The 26,792-nt window shown below is 46.5% G+C and overlaps 1 protein-coding gene across 9 annotated transcripts in view; it reads right to left on the reverse strand.

The window, feature by feature from the left end:
* Positions 1-26,792, reverse strand: part of JARID2 (jumonji and AT-rich interaction domain containing 2) — a 260,030-nt gene that overhangs the window by 83,238 nt on the left and 150,000 nt on the right. For 8 of the 9 annotated variants that reach the window (XM_064597156.1, XM_064597150.1, XM_064597151.1 and 5 more), the window contains one exon: positions 22,135-22,276. The exons of the other annotated variant lie outside the window; for it this stretch is intronic. In XM_064597156.1, the coding sequence (XP_064453226.1) occupies positions 22,135-22,276 (142 nt within the window). The remainder of the gene's footprint in view (positions 1-22,134; positions 22,277-26,792) is intronic. 9 annotated transcript variants of the gene reach the window in all.

A 26,792-nucleotide genomic window follows, 5' to 3' on the forward strand; every position in this document is an offset into this window, starting at 1 on the left:
CGCCAGGGGAAGGAGGCCCATCCTCCAGAGTCCCGCTCTCCCATGAGCTGAACTCCTTTCAAGCAAATGTGAAAACACAGAATATAAACCTCAGACAGGAAAAACCGACGTTGAGAAAAAGAGCTAAGGGCTGGCCAGGCCACGGAGAGAACCCTGTGAGCCGGTGGTGGGAACCTCCATTGGTGCGGCCCCTGTGGGAACAAGAGCTTTCTCAAAACATGAAAACGAGAACTGCCAGACCATCCAGCAATCCCCCTTCAGCCATATATCCGAAGGTAATGGAAACACCCGTGCAAAACACACGTGCAATCCTGGGTTCACTGCAGCATTATTCACAAGAGCCGAGCCACAGATATCAGCTCCGAGGCCACGGAGGGGTGAATGCATCAGGAAAACGTGGTACACAGAATACACGGTGGAATATTATTCGGCCATAAAGATGGAAGAAATCCTGCCAGGTAGAACATGGGTAATTCTTGAGGGCTTTATGCTAAGTGTAAGTCACAGAGAAACAGTGGCCTCACTTATATGTGGAAATCTAAGAAAACCCAAAATTCTAGGAACAGGGTAGAATGGGGGGTGTGTGTGTGTGTGTGTGTGTGTGAGAGAGAGAGAGAGAGAGAGAGAGTGTGGACAAGGTATAAACTTGAAGTTGATGAATAAGTTCTGGGGGTATAATGTACACCATGGAGTCTAGAGCTAATACCGTACTGTATACTTAAAAGGCACGGAGTGTAAATCTTAGAATCATTCACACATACAGAGGGAACTATGTGAGGTGTTGAGTGTGTTAGCTAGCCTTATTATGGCAATCATTTCACCGCATGTACGTACACTAAATCATCAGGTCATACACCTTTTTACACGATGTTATAGGTCAATAAAGCTAAAGCTGTGGGGGGAGACACACACACACAATAAAGCTAAAGCCGTGGGGAGACAGACAGACAGACAGACACACACACACACACTGGAATGTAACCCACCATCATCTAGGAAATCTAAAACTACCCAGAATCAAAGATTCCACTTGGTGGTAACTAAAAGCATTTGCTAATAAAACAAATACAGGGGGCGCCTGGGTGGCTCAGTCGGTTAGGCATGGGACTCTTGACTTCAGCTCAGGTCATGATCTCAGAGCCGAGATCGAGCCCCACGTCAAGCTTTGTGCTGGGCATGGAGTCAGCTTGGAATTCGCTCTCCATCTCCCTCTGCAACCCCCCTCCCTGCTCTCTAAAGTAAGTGATCTTTAAAAATACACAACAGGGCGCCTGGGTGGCTCAGTCGTTAAGCGTCTGCCTTCAGCTCAGGTCATGATCCCAGGATCCTGGGATCAAGTCCCACATCGGGCTCCCCGCTCGCGGGAAACCTGCTTCTCCCTCCCCCACTCCCCCTGCTTATGTTCCCTCTCTCGCTGTCTCTCTCTCTGTCAAATAAATAAATAAAATCTTTAAAAAAAAAATAAAAATAAAAATACACAACAAAAAACAAATCCAGATCTTTTTATGAAGAAGAAAATATTTCATGAATTAAGACCTACCACAGGAATTCAAAGAAATGGGGTGCCTGGGTGGCTCAGTCAGTTGAGTGTCTGCCTTCTGCTCAGGTCATGATCCCAGGGTCCTGGGATTGAGTCCTGTATCAGGCTCCCTGCTCAGTAGGGAGTCTGCTTCTCCCTCTGCCTCTGCCCCCAGCTCGTGCTCTCTCTCCCGCCCTCTCCCTCAAATAAATAAATACAATCAAGGAAGGGAAGGAAGGAAAGAAGAAATGTCCCAGCACAGGAAGACTCCTTCTAGGTCCTAGAACAGAAAGACAGCTAAAAAATCCTATTCCACTGCTGAGCACCTTCTTATCCCTCCCCTTCCCCACCAGACATGAGGGAAACAGTGGCTCAGAAAAGCTATTTGGTGACTGGAGCAGCATTAAGCTACTGCTGAATACTATTCCAGAACACACAATGACATTCTATCAAAATACCACCACTAACAGTCCATGGAATGCACACAATGGAATTTTGAGTCACTTGGATAAATGAATGGGTTGGTTTCCTGTCATGGGACACCCTGCAGGGGGAGGGGTTAGCAACTGTTGCCATGGCAATGGTAAACCAATACATTCCCATCCACTCCTGACAGTGGTTCAAATAAACAAGATGAGAGCTGACCCTATTTGCCCTTGCAAGAATTTTGTGAAAACCTCTCTCTCCCAGGCATCTCCTTAAGGGAACAGGCTCTATCCCAATCTCTGTGCAACTCTCTGGGAAGTACCACCACCCTTTCAAAATCCCCATAGGTTAAAAATCCAACAAATTCCTTTTTAAAAGATAAGCCACTGAGAAAATGTTGATCAGTTATATAGAATTGCCCTTCACAGCAAACACGACTAGAGGCATGAATTCAGCTAATGTGTTATTTAGTGTCCTCTCTCCTTGTCTTGGTCTAAAACGCAACTTGATTTGTAAAACACGGAAGCTGTCAGGCACATAGAGAAAGGTGGAGACAGAATTATGGAGGTGTGTGTTTTATGGGTAGATTCCCCCGCTGGGTATAAATTAAATTAAATCTGGTGCAAGGTGAACTGTGTGAAGTCAGGGAAGGAACGAGAGGTGAATTAGCACACACACAGGTACATATCCTCACCTCCATTCCACCTCTACCCCTTCTCCAGCACACAAATGCATGCACGCCCTGGAAAAGACTATGAGAAAGACTCTCGGGCCTGGAAGAATCCTAAAACCAGGGACGTGACGGGTATTGCATTGTCTGGCTGTCAGTCCGAATGCCATCCGTGAATACGTAGTATAAAGCGAAGAAGAAACAACTCGCGTGTAGCATTGTTTGCACATTTTCTTCCCTATGGCCCAGAAATAGTGGAGAACATCCCAGACCTATACTTGCCAATGGTGTGGGTGCGGCTGTTGAGTGCATCTACCTGGCCAAAGGGAGCATCACCTACTGTAACCGACAGTGAGCTGAGAATCACCTTATAGAAAGGAAATTCAAGCCAGATTACAACACTCCCTTGCCAAGGTAATCGAAGATTAAATCGCATTGTCTGCTTTGAGGAGTTGTCTGCAGCAGGAAAATCCTTTTGCTCGGATGGCATGTGTTTAGGTCGGCGGTACACACACAAGCAATGATCTAAAGTGAAATTATACCAGAGAAAGGGGGTGGGGGTGGGGAGGAGGAGGCATGCAGCCAGTGCCTGGCCTATAAATAATTTCAAATAAACCGCAAGGGAAGGAAAGACATTATTACTCTTGTGTTTCTGCACAAGGCAGATGAACAAGCAGGAAGGAAACATTTGGGGACATATAAAGAAAAAGGTCTCAATAAGGCATGGTCTCCAGTAAGCACGAGAAGATCTACTAAGACCTAAAAACTCTGACATCTATGAAGGAAGGAGGGAAGGAAGGAAGGAGGGAGAGAAGGAGGGAGGAAGGGAGGGAGGGAAGGAAGGAAGGAAGGAATGCAGGCAGAAATAGTTGAATTCATACCACACTTCACTCACTGGTCTGAGCAAAGGTTTGTAGAAAGAACCCAAAATCCAAGACAACAAAATGATCACAGAGGGGCGCCTGGCTGGCTCAGTCAGTAGAGCATGGGACTCTTGGATCTCAGGGTCATGAGTTCAACCCCACGGTGGGCACAGAGCCTACTTTAAAAATAAATAAATAAAAAATAAAAAACGATCAGAGCATACACCAAAGCCCGGGGCGGGGGGGATCCACTGATTTCATTTACATTATTACCTAAAGGAGTCACAGAAACTATCATGTAGAAGTAACAGAATATTCTGGTGAGAGCAAGCATTGGGGCAGCAGAGCTCCATCTCCATGATCTATTTGATCAAGGCTCACCGGTCCCGAGAATTCGTAACCTCAGGGATATTCACTGTCCGTTACCCAGTGACTACACATAGAATGGAGAGGTCGATTTACGGGCCACCAGCTGCTTTGAATCATACGTAGCATTCGGTCCTTAGCGCAGGTACCCAAGTGCGACCCTCCCACCCGCAGGATCAGAATCACTTGGAAATCTATAGAAATGCAAATTATCAGGCTTCACTTCAGACCTACTGAATCTGAAACTCCGGGGGGGGGGGGGGGGGGACCCAGGAAGCTGCATTTTAGCAAGTACACCAGATGGTTCTCATGCGAGCTGAGGTTGGAGAACCACTGGCTTAGAAGGGCGTCTATCACTGTTGCCATCTATCAGACAATGGAACCGAGGCTCAATGGAACCGACTCCCTGTCGGTTCTATCCAGTAAGAGAAGTGGGTCCATTCCCACCAAAGGCATACCTTTGGTGCTGTTACATGAAGGGCATTTCAACAAAAGCAGTTTCAATGTTCCTGGATGAAGAGTTAACACACTGGAGATCCACCCTCTTTAAAAAATCTACCGTGTCACCATCCAAACTGACATCTGTTAAGTATATTCATTTCATGAAGTTGCTTCTTTGAAAGAGGAAATGATACTGACGGTCTTAAATCCTTCCTTGTATGCTGAATTTTTTTTTTCCAAGTATGAATTTAAAACTACCTATCTGGGCAAATGTAGGAGACTGGTAGAAGATGAACCTTTGTGACTAAAAACCAGAGAGGGTCAATGTCTGTCCTCAAATAGAAAAGTCTGTCCTGCTCAGGTGAGACTTAAGCCAAAAGATCTGAAGAACATGGAAATGCACTTGTTTACACCCAAGGCAGTTGGCAGTAGGGGGAGCAAGCCTTGCCCTTCGGGACCTCCCAGCAAGCAGGTCTCGGGCAGAAAGGGAAGGCTGTACCCCCCCGCTCCCCCCACACACACACACGCACGCACGCACACGCACACACACACGCATGGTGCGTGCATGCACTTCCAAGAGCCCCAAACTCACAGCTGGAGGGCATCTTTCAGGAGCCACACCGGTTAGGCTGTATGGAAAAGATCAATATTTTGGGGTTTTGGTTCCTAAATCCTTTCAAACCATACAAGCCATTCTCCTCGTAAGGACTCACACACCCCCGTCCCCTCTTAGCCTTCGATCCCTCATCTTTGGAACAGGTGATCTCCCTTCCTCCAGGTGATCTAGAATGTCTCTGTTTATTCCAGCCTCACTCAAGGAGACTGGAGTAGAGGGGGGACAGGAGCATAGAAGACATGAAAAATGATGGCAAAGGCAGCTCAAATCCCCACAAAGGGGAAGAACCAACGACAAGCTCCAGAAAAGGCCAAGTGCTGGTCCACAGTCCACAGTCCACGATGGCATTTGCCGATTAACAATAAGCAGATTACGGCCCCATGATGTACCCATAGCCTGCAGGCTGTCACAGCGAAGGCAAACATATTTCTTGGGGGCAGAGTAAGGGGCTGAACAAATGTGTAATTTACGTTCCAGAGAAAGGACTTTGAGAAAAATATATATATTTAAAAACTGCAGGAATCCCATCCTCTAAGAGTCCCAAATTGACAGAATTTGAAAATTTTTCTTAAAGAATGTAAGTTAATGAATATATCAAATATATGAAATCACCAAGTAACCACTGCCCCCCCACCCCCCGCCCACCAAAAAAAACCAAAAACATTGGGCTGAATCATGCTCATGGTTACTTGGAAGCATCCTTACTCATTCTCCCTCAAAGTCTGCAAGGAGCTAAGGCGGGTTCTGGCCTGGAGAGAATGATCCGCTAGCCCTGCCATCCCTAGATAAGCAGCCACTGGCTAAAGCGGCCTTCCCCCAAGCTAATAACCAACAACCACGACATGGATTTATATCTTACTCCATCAGAGCCAATGCGAGCTTTGTGTATTTTTTTAATTATAGATTCAGAGAACAATTTCCTTGATTCAGTAAAGCACCTGGCCTATTATACGGTTATACACTCAACAGAACAGTCTTCATACGAAAGAAGCAACATCTCAAACAGCCTCCATTCATTTCGGAATAGGTCTGAAACCAAATAGGAACATCGGGACAAAAAAACTCATTTTAATAAGACCTGGCTTTTGTTTTCCTTCTCAATGTTTTCATTCTTTCCTTCTAAGTATAGTAGACAATAGCAAGTAATATTCATGTTAATTCAACATAATTGACGCTTTCTGTCAAGTTGTCCTGTGTGCTATTTAAAGTTTAAATTTTCTTCAAAAGCTGAACTCTGAGAACACAAAAAAGCCAGGTCTTCTACCTCTGGGGAAAAGCAAAATCTGTGAGTATGAGATAACAGGAGAAAATGCCAGATACGTCGTTACTGGAGAATATTTATTGTCACAGAATTAGATGATCAGGTTGAATATTTAAAAATTTTTAAAGAGACCAGGGGTGCCTGGGTGGCTCAGTCATTGAGCGTCTGCCTTCGGCTCAGGTCATGATCCCAGGGTCCTGGGATCGAATCCCACATCAGACTCCCTGCTCCATGGGAAGCCTGCTTCTCCCTCTCCCACTCCCCCTGCTTGTGTTCCTGCTCTCGCTGTGTCTCTGTCAAATAAATAAATAAAAGCTTAAAATAAATAATAAACAAACAAACAAACAAATAAATAAAAATTTCTAAAGAGACCAGAAAACCGTAGTCAACCTTAGGTTGGCACCACAGGAAGAACCACAGGGCTTTCGGGCAAGAAGGCATTTTTTCCCTTCTCTTGGCAGCACAGATTAATCATGATGGATGGAAATTCAGTGACTCTATACCGTATTAGTTTGAGGAACTACTGTGGAACCTGCTGTGGAACGAGAAACTTCCTTATATCCTAAACCCATTTTTGGTCCCAGGGAGCATTTACAGAACCAAAGAGTGCCAAGGATGGAGAAATGGGGAGGGGGGAGGAGAGACAAGGAAATTACATTGCTACCAAAAAAACAGTTTGTTCTTTCCTAACCCTTTAAAGCGAAACAAATAACTATGGGCAATACTTCAAAAGCACACAACGCACAGACACCTAACCTTGCGATATGATAAAGTGGAGGTGAGGGGTCTGGACGATTCTAAAGAGGAAAACATGCTTCTCCAACGTAACGGACTCCTCCAGGAAGATTTCATTTCCTGACACTTTATTTGGCTACTGGTAAAACTGGTTTACATTGACAAAAACATACACATATCTATCGCATACTAGATACTCTGCCAGTCGTTAGGGATACAAAGATGGGACCAGGACGATCCCATCGGAGGGAGCTGAGGGCCAAACCCTTTTTAAAGCCTGAAGGACAAGTGAGCAGGACGAGAAAGCGAGATCACCGGATTCCTTCCCCACACTGATGACGCTGATTCTACGCCCATTCTCTGCAACAGTCTAAGCTAAGGAGTCAGATCTATCAAGGTATTTTTAGGAGGATTACAGTCTTTAAAAGATTCCACCTTGTGCAAATCAAAGCAATGGAGCCTAAAGCAAAAGAGAAAATATTCTTACCTGATATTTACCTTATTCCAAGCACGGGTTGGGGGGGGGGGCGGCGCACCCACTTCTGATTAGGATCCCTTCTTTACATTTCTAATAGCAGAACTGGACCCAAATCTCTCCTCTAACAAGTCATTCAGACTGCTGTCTTGCCTCCTTAGCCTGTACTTGAGAATCTCTCCCGCCAACCCTCCACATCTGGGCCCAGCTCTAAAAATGAGGGGGAGGGGGGGTGGGGGGGGCGTGGCGGGGAGAGAGGGAGGGGGAGGGGGAGGGAGAGGGGGAGAGAGAGAGAGCGGGGGGAGGATGGCAGGGAGGGGGCAGAAGTGCCTGGTCCTCCAGGCAAGAGTACTCTCTTCCCACCCGAGTGGCAACAATGTATACGGCTTTTAATTGAGTTCCAAAAGCAGCCAAGGGGGTAGTGACGTCAAGGAACATTCTGCATAAAAAGCCAGGTCTAACCAGCTGTGCATAAGTACATGCGAACCACAAGGGAAGCTAATGGCTGTTACCCCCTTCTCAGGCGAGATGCCTTCAAACCCCACAAACCGAGGCCAGTGCCCTGCAGGTGAGCCCTCCAGAACCATGTCTGTGTGTTCCCTGCCTCTCTCAATTTCATCCAGGAAGACTCCCAAACTGATAACTATTTCCAGGAGGGTCAGCTACTGCTTTGACGACTGGGGACGGGCTTACACTTGTCCCTTGGGGGTGCGGGAGGGAAGGTGGGCAGAAGCACGCAGCACGGATGTTCGAGTCTGTTCGCGTTCATATTTGACAGACTGAGAAGAGCCAGGATACAGGAAGAAGGCGAGAGCCCGGTCCCCGGTTTCCATGGCAACCACCAGCATGCCCGCCCGGAACTGGCATGGGAGGTGGAAGTGAGATCCCTGCAATCAGATCTCCGAGGTGACGGAAAAAGGAAATGGTCACAGCAGTCGTGAAACTGCCTCAGGTCAAGTTCACAAAAGCCACTTTCCTGAAACAAGCAAATGTGGCGAGAAGCCTGCGTGCTCACCGGGAACCGCAGGCAAATTTCGGGGGGCAGCTGCCCACTCCCACAAGGGTCTAAAAATTTGCCCTCAGCCAACGCCTGCAGGCCAACCCGTAACCCCCCAAAAGAGGCCACATCTGCGCCCCACGCCTCCCGCGCCTCCCGCACAGTCCTTCCCACCAAGACCTGTGCACACAGGCCTTGGAGAGGAGTGCAGCATGGGTCTATGCACAAGAACTGAGCATCTGCAAAGACCTCTCCAGACAGAATCCCACACCTGGCAGGAACAGTAACTTAAGAGGAGCCCGGGTCCACCATGGAAAAGCTTCATATGCAATTCCAGAAAAAGCAGCATGAGCGGTAAATGTAAGCTGTACAGGAAGAGAAAGACCCACCTCTCCCTGCTTGAGACTCCTACAGAGTCCACACGTCGAAGTACCACCCCCACCCCAAATCACCCAGGCCAGATACGTGGTGCTTTGACACACAATTAAAAAATGGAAATTCCACGCTGACTTCGAAGCTCAAGACAGGACGGAGCCAAGGTAAATACACACTAAATGCTTTCTGATCAAAACCAGGAAATGGTACAGCCTTCAGCGAGTACAGAGCGCCCCCTCCACCCCGTCCCCCCACACACAACACTCGCTTTTAATTAGCCAAGGACCGCTTCTGTTTAAGTCAACTCTTCCTCTGGTATTTAAAAAAAAGAAAGAAAAGAAAAATCAAGATCGGGTCTTTCATTTACTAAGGTGAAGACAAGGAGTTTGGCCCCTCCTAGAATCGAAGGACGCTAACTAATGCTGTCATTCAACAAATAGATTCAGTGCCTGTAAACCATCTTGGCTGAGACAGACTTGGGGACTAAACGGTAAAGCTAAAACCAAATGCTGAAAGCATACCAGGCTCCTCCCTAGGGCTGAGCTAGGTTACTTTATTTCATTCTAAGAGCCACCTGGGTTGCCGGTTATTGCCAGCCTGCCTACTTGGTCCGTCCACCTTGAAGCCTGCACAGCTCCCAACGCACAGCTCGGTCTCTACAGGCCCCTTGTTGGTGGGACATTTCTGTGCCCAGGGAGGGGTGGGGACGGGGTGTGGGATGTGCCCTGCTCACACAACAGGCAACTTCTTTAATCAACGACAAGAACACTAGATCAATTCTAAGGCTTCTTCTACAAGATAGAAATAACAAGACTGGGACCTGATAGCCAAGCCACCCCTGCCCCACCTCCAAACCACCCCATGTGCCTTTTCAACATTTCAAGGAACCCTTTGGTCTCAAGCTCAAAGAAAAATTAGTAAATAAACCCTGCCCTCTCCTGGCCCTCTTGTGAGGCTAGTCAGATAAAGCACGGAAGCACCCAAGGCCTTCCAGAAGCAGCTTGCTACAAAGCCTTAAGGACCACTTCCTGTGCCAAGGCCTGGCCCCACCCAAGGACCAGCGAGAGGCCCAAGGCATGGAGTGCTGGCTCGTTCTGCTCTGCGGGTCTCCTCCTGTGGCCCAGCAGCCGAGCACACGAGGCGTTCATCGGGTTATTAATGTAGCTCCAACTGCATGCAGCGGCCGGGTCAATCGAGCCCTGGGCACTGGGCGGGTCTCTCTCGCACGCACGCGCTCTCTCTCTCTCTCTCTGCATTATATAATTTGGCTGAAGACACCCACACAGGTCTGTAACGTGCTATCAGTAAATTACCATGGGGCCTAGAACATACCAAGAATATACTCTCCATGGAAGGAAAGACTCAGAGCACAGATCACCTTATTGACGATGCCCTAATGTCCCTAGACTCGCCCTCGACTCTTCAGCCTGTCCACGGATGTCCCATCTTCTATGGCACTCTCCACACTGCATGAAATGACTTGCTTCTGCTTCCTCTCCCTGGAGTGGAGACCTCCGGGACCACCACATCAGGCTTAATGAACCCTCTTTTAGATCCGTCCCAGGACCCGGCAAACACCTTGAACCTTAAAGAATAAATTGGCACCCCTGGACACGCCTTCCTCAAGGGTCATACTCCTCGGAGAGAGAAAACGGGATCACTTTGCCCAGAAGGCAGATTCCCGGGCCGCTCAAAAACCTTGGAAAACACAACTCTTCCATCTCTCTCCATCAGCAGTCCTCCATGGGGGCTCCTCACGAATTTACTCAAGATGGCTAGAAACCATTTACTGAGTTCCTGACCGTGTGCCAGGAGCTCCGTATCTCTTGTGCACCAGTGCATTCCTCTGTGCCTCATCGGTAAAATGGGCGGATGATAAAAGACCTATCCCGCAGAGTCTGCTATGGAGAATTAAATGGGCTAATGTATGTAAAGGGTTTAGAACAGCGGCCGCCACTCCACTGTGTACATATACAAACACTGTAAGCATGTTAAGTGTTAGGTTAAGTGTTTGACATGGCTGCCTTGCAAGGGGGTATTCTTCTGGGGGACTGAGTCTCACATGGACAGCTAAGAGGAAGAATTAGGATTCACAGCCCATCTATAGGATTCTAGAACCTCAAACGTGTCTTTCCTCCAATTTCTAATCAAGGGCCTCATTAGAAGACTGGGCCAGGAAAACACGTTCTACTTTAAATCATCAAATGTTGAGGATCGTTCAGGGAGAAGGGCCTCAACCCCGGTACCACCTGCCTTAAGCTCAGGAGGAGGCTGTCAGGCATGGATACAAACAGACTACACACACCTGGGGGCTGTGAGCCAAGAGTCTGAAACACCTCATGTACACCATGGTGGTCCCAGGAAGGGTGGCCTCATGGAACGTGGGGGACCCCGCCGTGCTCAGAGGCAGTTTCCTCCTCCTGGAAGGCCAGGTGGCTCGGAGGGCCCGCCCGGGTCCTGGTTCTGGAGGGTACACCTGCTAACCAGGGCCAGGCAAATAAATGAAGTCAGGAACGTGGGCTCAGAAGGCTAAGCGACATGTCCCGGCCACGTGGCCTAGAAAGAGGAGGGGAAGCAGACAGATGCACCAGGAAAGGAAGGACTATGAAGCTGCAGACAGGTGCTCCACGGGCAGGAAGTGCCTTGAGGATGTAGATAAGGAGATGCACCCCAAGACAGGGAACCCCGAAAGGGATGGCAGCAACAACAGTGAACACTACCCTCCACAGCTTATTTCCCACCCCCTCTCTACCACTCCTTAGGACGACAGAAGCAACTGGAGCCAGCAGGAGTCAAGTGACAACCATGCCCCGGCTCCGGCATCCCAGGTACCCGATCCGGGATGAAACGAAGGCACTCAGCGCAGGATGAAGTCAAGCGTGCAGAGCCACCGCTCAGCTCCTGCGTCCTGGCTGCGTTCTAACAGGGTGGCTCTTCTCCAGCTAGACGCACGGGGTGGAAAAGACGCAAGAACATTCCGAAGGGAACCTGCAGTCCATTCTGCCACTTAAACCAGACTCATCTACCCCTGCACGTTCCATCAAGGTAACCCCAAAACACCAGCCTGAGTTTGCTCAGTCTCCCGAGAGTCTCCTGTGCCATCTTGCCCCATGTTCTTCCACAAGGTCCAACTCCACCCTAACTTTAATCCTCTGCATTTTCTCCTAACAACCAAAACCACACCCCAAAATCCACCCAGACCTGTGCTGTCTTTTCTTCTGACGGATGACTGGGCTGCACCTCTGGTACCTGGTACTGTAGACATTATTCACATCCAGAGTCGAGCAGGCCCCTTGTGAGGACAGGGACGGACCCAAGATGCTTCCGTCGTGCGAGAGAAGGATGCAAAAGATGATCTTGTAACCTCCCGATCATGCCTCCTAAGTAATAATTTGACAAGTCGTGAACATTCTAGGATAGGAAGGGGGAATGGGGAATCCCATAAAACTCCCATAAATACTTTCATGCCCAAAAGCAGTCAGACGTTATGTTTATTACAGCAGCTTCCTCTGTTCTGCAGATGGAGCCTGCAGCCAGGCTCCATCTCACCACGGAGGGCGGGGGCGGCGAGATGTGGACACGGGGCGGGGGGGGTTCTCTTTAATAGAGACAACCAGCACCTTGCGTTTCAGTGAGCAGGTGACAGAACTCACGAGAGTTATCGGAGAGATCTGAACAGAAGCCCAGGGATTTGGCTGCAGGGAAAGAACCGAACCGCAAGAACGTGGGTGACTGGCATGTGCTATCCTGCAGTCAACAGAATGTGTGTGTGCTTTAGCCAGTGAGACTCCCAGGCACCACCAGAAACGGTCTCCTAGCTCTACGCTACTCAACGTAAGACATCTGACCCTCGGCTTCGCCTTGGTGACCCTTTTATCTGGGAAAATCTTTTTTTTTTTCCTGGGAAAGTCTTAAAATCGAGGTTAAGGTATTAAGAGAGGACAGATGCAAACCCCCCTTCCAAACGTGAACTATAACAAGGGGGAAGTTCATCCGTAAGTAAACACCATGAGGTGAGCCAGGGTTCCGACTCTTGCCCCCTTGGAGACCGCCTACTCCAGCCAAACTACTGAAAAGTCACATAAAAAAGCACTCTTCTCCCAGAAGAACACAGGCACAAGCCAAAAAGTAATCACAGATCTGATCGGAACAGCCACCTGAAAGGAAGAGTCAACTAGGTCCTAAAGGTTCTCCTTTCCAGGATGGACTTCTCCCCGGTGCCCCTGTGCATGACCTCGAACCTCTAATACTGGAGGACTCCAGAGAGGATTTCCAAAGCAAAATGTGTTTTACTCAAGATAAGCTAAAGCTTCCCCCACCCCCCCCCCCACACACCTTTCTATTTACTGCTTGGTTTACAATGCAGGAAAAAAACTTTCATTTACTTCATTAAAGAAGGAATACAAACACTTGGCCAAGAAAAGAACATATACTAGGGTTCTATGATCTGAGGGGCCCCAAGGAGAGTGCATAGCACAAAGGGGCTCAGCCGAGGAGGGCAAGTGAGGCAGTTGGGTTCACCAAGCCAGGTGCTGCAGGCCCAAAGGGAGCGTCCTTCTGGAATTTGTCTGTCCTGGAGGTACCTGAAAGAATCAGAGCTACAGGGGACCTGGGTGGCTCAGATGGTTAAGCGTCTGCCTTCGGCTCAGGTCATTATCCCAGGGTCCTGGGATCGAGTCCCGCATCAGGCTCCCTGCTCCTTGGGGAGCCTGCCTCTCCCTCTGTTGTTGCCCCTCCCTTTCCCCCCCTCTCTCTCTCTGTCTCTCCCATGAATAAATAAATAAAATCTTAGGGGAAAAAAAAGAACCAGAGCTACAGTTTATGCCCCCAAGGGTAGGGGACATGGTGTCATGGAGAAGTCCGGGCATTACAGATACCAAGACTTGGATTCAAATCCTGACTTTGCTACTTATAAACAACGTGTCAAGTATTTTCAGTATTTGTTGACTCCACTATACAGCGGAAATAATGAAACCCTCAAGGTGTGGGGTGCCTGGGTGGCTCAGTCAGATGAGCGTCCCACTCTTGGGTTTCAGGTCAGGTCAGGATCTCAGGCTCACGAGATTGAGCCCCATGTCGGGCTCCATGCTGAGCATGGAACTTGCTTTAAGATTCTCTCTCTCCCTCCCTCTCTGCCCCTCCCCACCTGCTCACTCTCGAACAGAATAAATTTTAAAAAAATTTAAAAAGAAAGCCTTCCAAGTGTTTCCTTAGGATTAAGGTAAGATTTATTAGCACAGTATGTTCTATTCACTAAGCAGTAGTTCTTCCTCTTTTAGAAACAGAGGTTCTGGAACTTCAAAGAGTCTGAAATATTTCTAATAGTCACCGCTTTCTTGTGCAGTGGGACTTTTCTATTTATAGCTCAATTGCTTCTTTATTTGGAGATTCTCTTACATTGTGTCAGGGCTTACTTAGTCATTAACAGAAAAAAAAAAAAGTGAATTGCATAACAAAACTAAATGGAAAGGTTAGGGCCCGGGGCTAAGATAAAGTGCAAACATGCTAGTTAGGATTCCTGGTGGTACCCTTCTCCCTCTCATTCAACATTCAAAGAACAGAGTAGTAATAGGGCCAAAACTGACTTCCTGCCTGAAAGAAACCAAAAATCCACACAAGACAATGGACATCACACCATGAAACACTGTGATCCATGAGAGATGAGAAAGGTTTGGCCAGCTCACAGCCCCAAGAGAATTTCCAGGCCACAGCGCAAGGAGAGGAAATTCAGGCAGGGTTTAGAGGAATCTAAATTAAGGAGAAAGAGCTTAGAGTTTGGGGAGGCCAAGATTTTGAACAGGATCTGTAAGGCAGGGTACTGAAAGGGGGAGGGCCACACAGAAAACTCTGGAACCTCCCCACATCTTCCCTGGGTACTAGCAGCCGCTAGGGGGTAAAACTACCCAAGGAAAAGTAGAAGAAAGGACTGGAGGGACAGCCCCCGAACCCCGCACAGAGCCAAGAACGGTGCCTGTATCTAAGAGCCAAAATGGTAAACATCCTACTTCACAGGGCAGCAAGTACTCATCCAGGTTTCGCCTGAGCACTGGGGAAAACTTAACCCTACAGCAAACACTTCTCTGGCTCTACTGAACAAAGCTGAAAAGCCAAGATCCAGAAGGACCCGACTGCTTCCTTCGAACTTAATCACATCTTAGAGCAATGCTCAAGAACAGGCAGAGAAATACAAACATATCCAGAACCCAAAGGAAAATGGACAAGGCCTGACGACCAACAAAAAATTATTAAGGCAAGCAAAGGAGCAGGAAAACAGGGCTACTAATGAGGAGGAACATGGGTCAATCCAAAACTGACCCATAAATAACACAGGTGAAAGAATTAGCAGACAAGTGTACTAAACCTCTATTACAACTGTATTCCGTGTGTTCAAAAAGGCAGAGCAAAAACCAGCACGTCAGGACAGGCACTGAAGATTATACAGACCAAACTCTAATTTCTAGAGATAAAAACAGCAATCTCTGAGGTTAAGAAAAGAAAAGACAACACCGGGTGCCTGGGTGGCTCAGTTGGTTAAGCGACTGCCTTCAGCTCAGGTCATGATCCTGGAGTCCCAGGATCGAGTCCCGCATCAGGCTCCCTGCTCAGCGGGGAGTCTGCTTCTCCCTCTGATCCTCTTCCCTCTCATGCTCTCTGTCTCTCATTCTTTCTCTCTCAAATAAATAAATAAAATTTAAAAAAAAAAAAAAAAGAAAAGACAACACCTCTGCAGACTTTAGATAGAAACTACCTAAAATAAAACTGGGTGGGTTGGGGCGGGGGGAGGACTAGGATAAAATAAACAGCATCGAGGTGCCGTGGGTCAACGTCAAGCAGCCAAAAATACATGCAATTGAAATCCCTAAAGGGGAAAAGAAGCACACACACTAAAATTTGCAGAAATGTTGCCTTCAATTTTTCCAAAAGTGATAAAATCTACAGAACTAAGCAGCAGCTCAATGAACTGCAAACACGAGAAAAATAAACTACACCAAAGGACATGGTACCATGGATAAAAAGAAAATCTTTAAAAAGTAGACTAGGAAAGGGGCACCTGGCTGGCTCAGTCAGTTGAGCCTACGACTCTTGCTTTCGGCTGAGGTCTCAGGGTCCTGGGATCAAGCCCCACATCAGGCTCATTGATCAGCAGGATGTAGGCTTCCCCTCTCCCCCCCACCCCCGAAATAAATAGAACTTAAAAAAAAAGTAGACTAAGGAAAAGGACACGTCTTAGAGTTAAAAGGGTGACAGCGGACTTCTTGTTGGAAACAATGCAAAGCAGGGGACAGTTGAGTGGTATGCCCGTCCCCACAACAGCATTTTAAAGACAACACCCTAAAATTCTATAATGAGCAAAACACCTTTTAAAAATCAAGGTAAACTTCTTACAAGTACATGCTGTCCTACAATTCTTGTAAATATATATGTATTTTAATTTTTTAAATTTTTTAGTTATGTTAATCACCATACATTACATCACTCGTTTTAGATGTAGTGTTTCATGATTCATTGTTTGTGCATAACACCCAGTGCTCCATGCAATATATATGTATTTTAAAAGAGGGTGAAATAAAGATCTTTGTAGACATATAAAAGCCAAGAGATTCATCCAACCCTACCAACCCTAGCAAACCTATAAATAGAAGTATTTTTAAAAGGGGGGGGGGGGTGGGAAAGGTATTGAAGTCCTGAGGCACTGGGTCGCTCAGTCGTTAAGCATCTGCCTTCGGCTCAGGTCATGATCCTGGGGTCCTGGGATCGAGCCCTGCATTGGGCTCCCTGCTCAGCGGGGAGCCTGCTTTTCCCTCTCCCACTCCCCCTGCTTGTCTTCCCTCTCTTGCTGTGTCTCTCTGTCAAATAAATAAATAAAATCTTTAAAAAAAAAAAAGTCCTTTCTGACCAAAGAAAAATAACCCAGCAAGAAAGATCTAGGAGAAGGAAAAAAGCAGCAACCATTGCAACCATTTAGGTAAATTTTAAAAAGCAGATAGACCTGAACATCTAGATTTCTTTATATTTAATTCCACAATTCTCTTCTGTGGTTATTAAGGGTCCCACATAATATTTCATTCTGCCATTTTGCCCCTTCTTTACTTGCTGTAGAGACTATGTTTCAGTGAAGACAGCTGTAGAATTAAAAATTAGAACAGTACTAAACTCTAATTTGTAAAATCGTCTTCAAGGTTGTAACAACAAAACAATCTGTAACACCCTGGTCAGTGGAGATGTCCAAATCTAAACCAAAACTTAAGAGAAATCGATCTAAAGCGGTTTGTGGCTATTATGCACAAGATTCAAAGCAAAACAAACAAGGGGAAACAAACATTTAGACTTTTGAAACTCTATTCTTAAAGGTGTTCACAGTGAGGGGCGCCTGGGTGGCCCAGCTGGTTGGGCGTCTGCTTTTAGCTCAGGTCATGATCCCGGGGTCCTGGGATGGAGCCCCATACTGGGGTGGGGGTGGGGGTCCACTGCTCAACAGGGAATCTGCTTCTCCCTCTCCCTCTGCCACTCCTCCTCACTCACTCTCTCTGCTAATAAATAAATAAAATCTTAAAAAAAAAAAAAGTTGATTCTCTGTATGCAATACCCAATCCACTGGAATGGGACGATCTTTAAACTCAGTCTTCCATCAATGGCCTAAGATATAGCAGCCATTTAACAAGAAGAACGTAGGACCCTGCAGGGACATAGTCTGAACTTTACTAGTTCACTAACCTCTCTTTTTTTCAAAGTAAGGCAGGGATTTTAGCAGTAAGTACTAGCAAAACAGCGCCCCCACAAGGTGAAATGATGACTTATGTGTGCACAGTTGAGACGGAATCCGCTCACCGACAGCCCATCTTCGCCAACTTGAACCTCATCTCACTCCCGACTGCTCCACGCAAGCAAATAACCTGGTTACACGAACCTCTGTGGGGGATTCACACTGTACGCCACCAGGGTCCTTCATGGGACTCGGTACTTCAGAGGACGGACACCCATCTCCACTTTTCCATCTGCCCAAAGAGGGTGGTGTCGGGGTCACCACAGAAGGAAGATACAAATCACAATTTGCATAAATCAAAATTCCTCTAAAACATGTTGGAGAAGTCCCCAATCAATAGGCATGCTCACACGCAGCAAGTTCCTGTGTCCTGGTGGGGATGGTTAATAACAGTATCGAATGCGCAGTCCTCATCGGACACCTGTGGGCTCTTCATAAATCACCTTGTTCAGTCCACAGGACCACCGTGAGGTGGTTCCTGCTGTTGCAGACGTTTTAACACATAAGGAAACTGAGGCCCAGCGATGCTACAGAACCTGCCCAAGGACACAGGGCAGGTAGACGGTGAGCCGCAATAAGACGCCACATTGTCTAGCTCCAGCCCATACAGTTAACCATATTGACACATCCCTAAAAACCACCAGTCATTGTATTTTTCCTGCTTATTCCCTCCACCCAAAGATGAAGTAAAATAAGTACACAGTTCATTTGGCTATATATCTGAGCGGTCAAGTGACCCCTTTCAAACCATGCATTTTGGATCTTCCATTTACCTGCATTTGAAAGTACGGGGGCGGGGGGGTGTGGGCGGGCGCGGGGCTGGGTGGCTCAGTCGGTTAAGTGCCTGCCTCTTTGATTTTGGCTCAGGTCATGATCTCAGGGTCGTGAGATGGAGCCCTGCTATGGGCTCTGCACTGGGCATGAAGCCTGCTTACAATTCTCTTTCTCCCTCTCCCTCTGCTCCTCCCCTCCTGCTCACTCACACTTGCTCTAAATAATAAAATCAATCAATCAAAGTACACTATCACACCAACTTCCTTGTACACCACCTTCTTCTTGCCACCAGCCAAACAAGTAATCCATATGCCCATAACCATCATTCTGGACTTTCTCAGTCTATCCACACCCGACTGACAGAATCTGTCCATTCTGGTTTCTGAAAATACTTCAGTATTTCTTGCAGGAAACATAAGTTTTAGAAGAGCCAAGTGTAACAGGATGATGAGGGTAAGGAGCTAGGCATGGCCACCATCAAATTCAAAAGGAGCGGACTACAGGCTCAAAATCTCTGTAACATTTCCATTCACACAGTAACATTCATTAATGTAGATGTTTTTTAATATCATTTACCCCAATGATCAAAAGAAAAGGAAATCAAGACCTAGGCACTCCCACCATCACAGAGTCCTCCAGACCTCCACCAAACAGGCAAAGAGCCTGAAGAGAGAGTGGCTTTCCCTTTCACAAAGAGCGGACAAAGATTTCAGAAGATGTCCTTTTAATGGCTAGGTAAAAAGGTAACTTTCATTTTTGCCTCAATAAAGAAAAATAAATGCTCCAGAACTCTGGATTCTACTGCTTTCTGCGTGCCAAGAAAAAATCCCCGACATTAAGTATGACCAACGGCAGCAAGTACGCAGGGCCAAACACAGCTCAGGGGGCGTTTCCCCTAGAAAAATAACACTTCGCAAACACACAAGACGTTTGGACCAAAGAATTATAAAACACATGACCGGCATCATCAGAAAATGGAATCGCTTTGATTTCCAGGTTGGAAACTCAAGGCAAAGGTCTGAGACTTGCAGAGTCCACACCTCGTATTTTAATTTTTCTTACAAAAGTCAAATACAAATTTACCCTCTTTCCTCCACTCCCAAGAGAAAAGGCGTATTTAACTGGTGATCCTAAAAACCATATATTTAGGAACAGTAATGAACTGTACAAGAATGGCTAGAAATTCCTAAAGAATATAGAATGCTTGGTCCAGAGCAAAGACATAAATCATGGCCCTGGAATCTGAGGATTCAGGGTTGTGTCCCACACAGTCTAAATGCCTACCAAGAACGCAAGGGGTCAATCACAAGATACGTTCCTCTCGGGGGTATATACACCAGGCTCAGGGAATTGTAGGCACAAGGTTAAAAGTAGCATCTCGTCAACAATGTTCTAAGTGACATTTTGAAATAACCACTCCACTTTAGGTAGTTACTCTGGGTTTGACATTGTCATCAGCAGGGACAGGACACCCCACCAGCTTATTGGAAAAGGTCTAATACACATAAGATGAAGGAAGGCTGACCATTCAGTCTGGCAAGGCACTGACAAAGCCCCAGGAATTCAGATTTCGGTTCTAACAACGTGCATTAGAAGGCAGGGTTCTACCAAATGATTTATACTAAATACCAATGAAGGATCAAAACAAATGAGCTCGTTAGGAGCCAGAAAGTATTAAAAGTTACTATTTTGGGGGCACCTGAGTGGCTCAGTCAGTTAAGTGTCCAACTCTTGATTTCGGCTCAGGTCATGATCATAGGGTCGTGACATCAAGCCCTATCGGGCCCTGCACTCAGCACAGAGTCTGCTTAAGATTGTCTCCCTCCCTCTCCCGTGCCCTCCCTCTCTAAAAAAAAGTAAAAAAAAAAAAAAAAAAAAAAGCTATTATTTTGTATTTGCTACGTACCCTACAACATTGCAAGAAATCTTAGCCCTAACTTCCCTACCTACTTGTAAACTACAAAGCCTGGAACATGCAGGCCACCTCAGACCAGCCCTCAATCCAGCCCAACCTGTCAAACCGTAACCTACATTATGTCCCTGATAGATTTCCCCAGTAGAGTGTGACTATAACCAAATAAAATTGCTGCTATGAATCCTTAATTCAGTAAAACAAGGTACTTGGCACACTAATTAAAGCAGATTAGAAATGGTTATGTTTCTCTGGATTCATCCTGAACAACATTTCTCTTGTCCACTGTCCCGGTGACCAAAGTTAAATGACCGATGTGCACGCAAATGCCACACCCCAACACGGCGGCAGGCACAGAGAAAGCCAGCAGCACTGTCAACTAAGAAAGGCACTAGGAGTAGAGGACAAAGGGCCAGCAACGCCCCCCCACACCCCAAGAGAATGAAGCCTTAGAGATGTTGGTCATCACACCCCCATGCTTGCAGGATCTTTGGGGGCGGGGGGAATTGATGGCCATGCAGCTCAAGACCAGGTGCTGACATGTCCAACCACACTCAGAATTTTGCTCCCCAAACGGAGATGAAAGATGATGCTAGAGGCATGACCACCCACCATGCTTGGGAGCATGGACAACAACATTAAAGGTTCCAACCTATCTGCTGATGGGATTTCTAACACACATCCTTGACCTCCCTCTCTTGTGAGGACGCCATTTCTCAAACCGCGGCCGAGCGAAATGTTTGTGGTGAGTATCTGAAACAGGACTGACTTGTCACTGAGACACTCACCCAAGGGTCTTTAAAAGAGAGGAACCTACAAGGCGCAGGACATTGGCAGAGATTCTTCGTCCATATGCTTGCTGACTAACAACAAATCTGAGACCTCTTCTGAGATACAGTGCTGAGAATTAGGAGAAAATTGTATTCTGGGTTTTCTCAACGAAGACACAGCATGATGGAGGAAAATAAACTAAGACTGAACTATTATCTCCAATTTCAGACTGAAATACAGTTCTTTTAAGGATCTTAAAATACCTAATGCATGATTTCCACTAAACTCAGGACTTCATTAGATACACGCATCTAGACAATTTCCAAAAGGTAACAGAATTCTGGAGAAAGAGTACAATTTTTTTTTTCTTTTCCCCAACCTCTCGAACTACCAGGTTCTAAGAAAAAGTCATCAATCTAGTCATCCAGGAAAACCTCAAGTATGAGAACGGAAGGAAGAAAAAAAAAAAAAAAAAAAAAAACCAAAAACCAGAAATGGAATATAATTTCGGAGGTGGAAGCACAACACATGAGGTATGAAATCAGGCAGATGACCGGCAAGGGGTTTTTTAAACACCCCATTACAAGCAGCATTATATAAGGTCACTGCCACCGTTTGACCGTGAAACCACAAACTTATCAAATTCCCATAGCCAACTTCCCTATCAAACTCTCAAGCTTATTTAGGAAAGTCATTTAAAAAAAAAAAAAAGGGTAAATTAAAAGTTTTATGAACGATTCCTCCACCACAGCCGGGGTTCTGTTTTCCTGAGGAGGAACGTTGTTCAGAAACACTGCATTTAATTCTTCAACATTTTTAGGATCAGCTCTCTTCAGACATGGCAAAATACCATCGAATGGACTCCAGAAATTGAGGAGAGTCACTTACAAGGATCAGAGAAGACAGGAATTACAAGTTGGCAACCCTGTGGCAAATGCTCAGGGGAGGAATGGGCTCTGTTTGGCCCATCGCATTTTCTGGTGTGTTCGTTTCTGATGACAATTAGCGGACAACTTTCAGAAACCAGGACCTGGGATAGAGAACATCCAGAACCCTGGCTCCTCTATGAAAACCAGGAGACTGGGTGGGTGGGCCCGAGTTGGCTCCCCTGTGGGAAACGCTGGTGTCCCTGGTTTAAGGCTCCAGCATTTTCAGCCTTGGGTACTAACCTTTTCCTCGACGGCCCTTCTTCAAAATCTGAAGAACTAACATCGTTGCTAGTAGAGGACACTTGGGATGCATCGTCCTTCTCATTCTCTGACTGTTCTGACGCTGGTCCTAATCCCTTAGACTGGCCATTACCAAGGAGCCCTACAGGTGAGAAAAGGGGACAAAGACTTAAAACACATGACATCAGGAAGTAGCACTTTACCACAGTTACCCCTACACCGTGGCCGATGAGGCCAGACCAGAATTTGGAAAGAAGATTAGAAGGTGCGTATCTCCCCCTTTTGAGTGGGACACCTCATCCTACATGAGGCCCAGGAAATCATTTCAACAGTGAGAAATGCAGGCAGGATTTTGTAACCGTAATAGATTCTGCAGGGTTCTTATTCAAATATATAAGCATCTTTCAGGGCTTGGGCTAGGAAGAAAGGTACCTCGTGTATTACCAATTCGAACTAGTTAACCTTCAAAGGCTAACAGATGTACGCTACAAATACCGGGATGTCCTGTTAAGCAAGCGAACTGGAGAAAGGTCTGTGACAAGGGATACTGGAAGTATTTTAATAAGCACTGAGGACCCACTAATGGGTGATGGCAGAATAAAAGCCTGGCCGGTCTTCTAGCACTGAGACGTTCTTGCATCTAGGGTTCTGGACATAATTTAAGTCCTACTGATGGGAAGCTCACCCCAACACAAGTGTCTGCAGTGACTGGCCCCCAATTTCAGTCCCATCAGCAGCCTCATGGGCATCAGAAGCTGGGAATCCGTAGGAATGCCTACACAGGATCTACGTTTTCACAGCCGTGGCACTCGGCTTTTAAGCAGAGCCAAAAGTATAGTGTGGACCCTTGATTTCTACCCTTCCAACATTTCCCCCAACTTTGTAAGCACTTAATTCCCTGTATTAAATCCCTTTTTGCGGCGCCTGGGTGGCTCAGACTTTAAGCGTCTGCCTTCGGCTCGGGTCATGACCCCGGGGTCCTGGGATCAAGCCCCACATCGGGCTCCCCGCTCAGCGGGAAGCCTGCTTCTCTCCCACTCCCCCTGCTTGTGTTCCCTCTCTCGCTGTGTCTCTCTCTGTCAAATAAATAAATAAAATCTTAAAATAAATAAATAAATCCCTTTTTGGTTCAGACACTTAAGAGTGGTTCCAACTATCACACTAAACACTATATAGGAAAGAGGATTCTATATATTTGGTAAAGTCATCTGTAAGAACGTGGTATAAGGAAACCAAACCCTGGGACTAGACCTGTTTGTGCACGTGCTTCCCTGCTTGTGTGTTTGCACATCCTTTCCGAGGATGAGTAATACCAGAACACTGGAAATCTATTAGAATGAAATAAATAAAGCCCATGGCTATCACTTAGACATGTAGCTTTTGGGAGCCAGGACTGCAAAACAGAAGTGAAATCATACACAACTTCCCCAAGAAAGAGAAAACATGGGCAATTTACACCGTGAGGTCAAAAGGAGACATGAATTGTATGGAAGTCACAGTTTAAGGGTAGAGGTATGGTCTACGCTACCCACTACTGTGGTCACTAGTCATATGCAGCTTTTTTAATGTGTTTCCTTTTTTTGACATGGGGGGATGGGCCAGAGGGAGAGAGAGGATCTTAAGCAAGCTCCACACCCAAAGCAGAGTCCAATCCAGGGCTCGATCTCGATCCCAAGATCATGACCTGACCCCAAACCAAGAGTCGGAAGATTAAGCGCCTGAGCCACCCAGATGCCCCAGTCACATTCAAGCATCGGAAATACAGCTAGTGCAGAAAAGGAAATGAATTATTTTTATTTTTAATCAACTGAAAACTGAACATTCGATAATTTTATATTGATTAATTTTTGAAACATTTTGGATGTATGTTTGAGGTTGAGTCAATTATATGAAAATTAATCTTCCCTGCCTTGAGATTTTTTAATGAAGCTCTAGACAACTAAACCTACATAATTCATAGGTATTAACTACATAAAATGACATACAGCACTTTAAATAAGGTCACAGGGTGAGGAGAAAGCCTACGGAAAATAGTAGGATGGATACAGGAGATACTCAAGAGACGAAGAAACTGGGCCAGGAGAGATGTCATACATGTAAAGAGGAGATGAGTGAATGGCCACACTTGAAAAGGATGGGCAGTTCAAAATAAAAACTGATTACAGAACCACATGTAAAATTAATGAGCGAGAGAAAGAGAGGCATCTTAAGTATAAGCTTACTCTTGGTTGAGTTCACATTTTCTAATAGTCCATGAGTACAAAAAGGAGAATAAAGCAAGAGAGGAGGGAAAGAATGGGAGTTCACCCCATCCATGCTTGCTTGCTTGCTTGCTTTAAGTTTTTATCATCTGCTCATTTTCTTAACACCTACCATATGCCAGGGCCCTGGGGATACAGGCATAATCAAACAAAACCTAAATTCCAGTGAGGAGGTAGATCGACAAGCACACATGGGTGGATCAGTTAGTATGTGCAAAGAAGAAACCTTGCACTTGGGGGGCAAGGAAAAAGTGATCGGGGGCGGGGGGGGAGGGGGGGGAACGGGACACAGTGAATGTGAATCAGTGAAGCCAGAACACTTAATCGCAAAGTTGGAATTTGCAATAAACCTAAAAAACCAAAACCAAAAACAGGGGGATGGTGGTAGTGAAGGAGGAGGGGGTTGTTTTGAAGCTGTGTTTGGACCAAGGAGGAAACAAGCAAGGACCATGTGCTGTTAGGTGAAGCCGGGGCAGAAGAAACACTGCTGTGCCCTTCAGTACATAACAAGACCTTCCGTATTTGCTGCATGAGTAAGCAGCGAGTGAGTGAGCGAGCAAGCAAGCAGAAAAGAGTGAAACCATTCAGTGACAAGCTACACTCCTGCCCTTCTGACAAGAATAATCTCCGCAGATTATAGAGCGGGGATTCTCAAACTTGAGCATGAATCAGAATCACCTGTCCAAACACAGTCCCCCAGACCTCATCACCCCATCTGTCCTATTCTAACAAGTTCGCACGTGATGCTGATGTGGCCTTGGCTACTGGGGAACCACATTTTGAGAACCGCGACTGCAGGGCAAAACCAGGTTCAAGCCGGTAGGAGACCCAGGGCTCTAAGACACTAGGATGCTTGGGGCAAGTGTGAATCAGATAAGGAAACAAATTCTGATTGTGCAATCTATGACGACCCAAATGAAAGTAAGGCATCCAACCCCAGAGTTCTGTTGGGGCATTCTTCTACCTTTTATCGGGGATTTTGTGAAGGCAAAGAAGATTACTTACACAACTTAGTCACAAAGCTCTAAGGAGTCAGCTAATGACAAATTCAGAGGAAAAAAAGTAACACACTGGGGGGAGGGTGCCCGGGAAGCATTCCTATCTATGTATGATATGAATAAGCACTCATATCTATGCATCAATGTAAAAAGGCATAGGAGGTATCTCCCCTCCAGAAGTCGACTGTCCAAAGTGCAAATTCAGGGAAACTGGATTGTGAAATTTTACAAGGAAACAGGGAACCTGAATTGACTGTACATGAGCTCTTTGAAGTTCACTGGTGAGACAGAAGTGAGCAGGATGCTCTATTAAGCCACAGTAAGGCGTGGCTGAGCTACATGAAAATGACTGAAAGTAGCAGTCATTGTCCCAAGCCCTCACCAGACTAATATCTTCCGAGAACTCCAAAGTTTCCTCCATTCCGAGGATTAGCAAGGATGATTACCTGAACTCGAAGAGGTAAGTCTGATTCGCTTTCCAGATTAGGAAAATTGGGGCCCATACAGAGGGAACTGATTGCCTGTCAATGCAAACTGAAGGAGCTGAGCTTTTCACTGCCTTTATAAGGGGCAAGACCCATTGGTTCTGCATGCAATCTGCTTTTTCATTTGGGGTACCCCCATCCTGTACAGAGAACATTTACATTCATTTTCAGTGAGGCAGTCTACAGGGTTGGGCAGAGACGTGCCCACTCCACCCAGCTCCCCCCCAGCCCACTCTCACACCTCCCATGTACGAGCTACCCCGTTTCATTTTGAAGATTTTAATCCAAATCATACTGCCTGCCTGATCCAGAAGAGCCAGGTCAGCAAGATGGAGTAGGATGCCACAGGGCAGAACAGCCATTATCAGAACATTAGAAAAGCTACTGTGTGTTGCCTTTTCTTCTCCCTAACAAAGCCCTGCCATCAATTTTTTGAATTATTATTTTTAGTCGATGAGAAATAACAGTACAGCGTCCCCTCCTTCTAACACACGAGCTCATTTTATTTTCCCAAAACCCTCCCCCGATCACCACAACCCTTCATTGGGAGAGGAGGTTAAATGGAGAAAATTGAATGGCCCAAAGATCCTGTTCTCCCCACATGAGCATTTGTTCCCCTCTATTAATATTCAGGAGGTTGAACTTAAATTAAACCACGTCTATTGTCTTCCACAAAAGCAATAAATATGAGCTGAAAATGCCAAACCGCTGCGGGGGAAGGCAGCTTGGGGACCACCTGCAACCGTGGCTAGCCACTGGCAGCCCACAGGGGCGGCGTGGCCCGGGCCCGAGACCGCTCGGCCAGCATGCGTGGCGGGGCCCGTCCTCACAGGCTGAGAGCCCCCAAAGAATCCAGTCAGTACAACAGAATCGGGCCATCACGTTCCGGGGCCTTTCAGCCCATCTCCCAAAAC

This window comes from Mirounga angustirostris, unplaced genomic scaffold (genome assembly GCF_029215605.1).
Source record: "Mirounga angustirostris isolate CCGP_5_RB_7025 unplaced genomic scaffold, mMirAng1.0.hap1 SCAF_8, whole genome shotgun sequence".
In the NCBI taxonomy this organism is placed as follows: Eukaryota; Metazoa; Chordata; class Mammalia; order Carnivora; family Phocidae; genus Mirounga; species Mirounga angustirostris.